At 29.0% G+C, this 2137-nt stretch overlaps 1 protein-coding gene across 1 annotated transcript in view; it reads right to left on the bottom strand.

Moving 5' to 3' along the window:
• Nucleotides 1–967: 967 nt before the first annotated feature.
• LOC145269234 (replication protein A 70 kDa DNA-binding subunit-like) overlaps nt 968–2137 on the bottom strand; it is a 62754-nt gene continuing 61584 nt past the window's right edge. The window contains exon 18 of the mRNA XM_080124856.1: nt 968–1323. Within this exon, the coding sequence (XP_079980982.1) occupies nt 1213–1323 (111 nt within the window). The 3' untranslated portion in view covers nt 968–1212. The remainder of the gene's footprint in view (nt 1324–2137) is intronic.

The raw sequence follows: 2137 nt of genomic DNA, 5'->3' as shown, positions 1-2137 counted from the left end.
GGTAAAAATGTCATTTTTTGCGATTTTGGGGTATTTGTGACCCCTTTTGAGCTACTGGGAACGCCAAATCCCAGTGAAAATAGACAAACGGTGCAGTTTTACACCTTAAGACATGTATATTTGAATTCAGCACCATGGAAAACCACTATATAGACATACACATCAAGTTTTAGAGTAATATGAAAAAAGAGCTCCAAAAAGGCATGTTTTTTTAGCCTTAAAAAGTCCCAGAGGGACGCGAACCAGAATTTTGCCAGGGTCTGAATTCATGTTAAAAACAATGGCCTCCACATTTTGGCCAAGTTTCAAAAAAAAAATCTAATGGATGGATCAAAAGTTATGGGGCAAAATGTGTCATTTTTGACCTCTGATCCCCTGGGAACACAACAAAAATTTAATGGGAACACAACAAAAATTTAATGGGAACACAACAAAAATTTTAGCAAAAAAATTTTTTTTCACTGCACATTTAATGAAATACAGTTTGTGGAAAAATTTCAGGAAAAACTGATGGATGGTTATCTGGCAATCGTTTAAACTAACGGACGCACAAACGCCACTGAAAACATGGGGGGGGGGGGGAAGAGTTTGTATCATAACAGGGGAGGTAACTATTTTCTGGAAACTGAAAATCTTAGACCAATTTAGCAAAACTCAATTTTTGTTAATTATCTTTGTTTTCATTAATAATTTTCTACCTTACCATTTTTCATAATTTTTTAATATTTTCATTACTGTGACATGACAATTCAGTAACATTTCGAATCTTGCGTCAGATAGATAAGTAATCATTTTTAAAATCAAATTAGATGTTAAGCGATATTTTTTAAATAAATAAAAATAAAATTAAAACAAAAAAAAGAAACAAAAAACAAGTGAAGCATGCATGGTCCCCCGTGAGTGCAGAATGAAGGAGGCATAAAAAAAAAATGACTAAGTTAAAAAAAAAAACCAAAAAAAACCACAATTACTGAAAATCTTAATAAATTTTATTCAGATATTTCTTTTGTTCTTTTTTTTATAAAAAATGAAATAACTAAATTATATTTGATGGTAATTCCTGATAGAAGAAAATCGGTTGCATCAGCCACGACGACGGAGATGGTCAGTATTTATACTTGGGAAAGAGGGGTTTTTCTCATCACCCTCCCTTTCTTAGCTTATTAATCTTTTTTTTTTTTTTTGGATATATATGTATATTTCTGTTATTATTTAAGCAGTTCCTCCAGACATTTTTTTGATTTCGCCCAAAAGATGCTGGCCGTACTCTCTCCAATCGATGGGCGTGGCTTTCATGCAGATCGTTTTCAAGCGTGTTTCGTCCTGTGTAGAAAAAAAAAATGGTATTTTTCAAAAACAAAAATCATTCAATGAAATTTCATTTTCAAGTGTGCCTCATCCTACGTAAACAAAAATTTAATAGAGAAGGAGAGCATGTTAGAGATGTGTGGACTCTAACTAGAAGTCGCGCATGGCCAGAGAATTTTTACAAAAAAATGTACTCTGCTACATTACAGAAAGAATAAAAATGAAAAATGAAAGAAAAGACAAATGAAAGAAAAGACAAATGAAAGAAAAGACAAATGAAAAAAAAGACAAATGAAAAAAAAGACAAATGAAAAAAAAGACAAATGAAAAAAAAGACAAATGAAAAAAAAGAAAAATGAAAAAAAAGACAAATGAAAAAAAGAGCAAATGAAAAAAAGAGCAAATGAAAAAAAAAGACAAATGAAAAAAAGAAAAATGAAAAAAAAGACAAATGAAAAAAAAAGACAAATGAAAAAAAAAGACAAATGAAAAAAAAAGACAAATGAAAAAAAAAGACAAATGAAAAAAAGACAAATGAAAAAAAAAGACAAATGAAAAAAAAAAGAAAAATGAAAACAAAAAAAATGATAAAAAAAATGAAAAAAAAAAAAAAAAAAAAAAGAAACATGGAAAAAAAAGAAAAATGGAAAAAAAAGAAAAATGGAAAAAAAAGAAAAAAGGAAAAAAAAAGAAAAAAGGAAAAAAAAGGATAGGAAAAAAGGAAAGGAAAAAAAAGGAAAGGAAGAAAAGGAAAGGAAAAAAAAGGAAAGGAAAAAAAAGGAAAGGAAAAAAAAGGAAAGGAAAAAAAAGGAAAGGAAAAAAAGGAAAG

Source organism: Euprymna scolopes, chromosome 45 (assembly GCF_053919585.1).
Source record: "Euprymna scolopes isolate OS-2025 chromosome 45, ASM5391958v1, whole genome shotgun sequence".
NCBI lineage: Eukaryota > Metazoa > Mollusca > Cephalopoda > Sepiida > Sepiolidae > Euprymna > Euprymna scolopes.
This window is presented reverse-complemented; position numbering and strand designations above follow the sequence as displayed.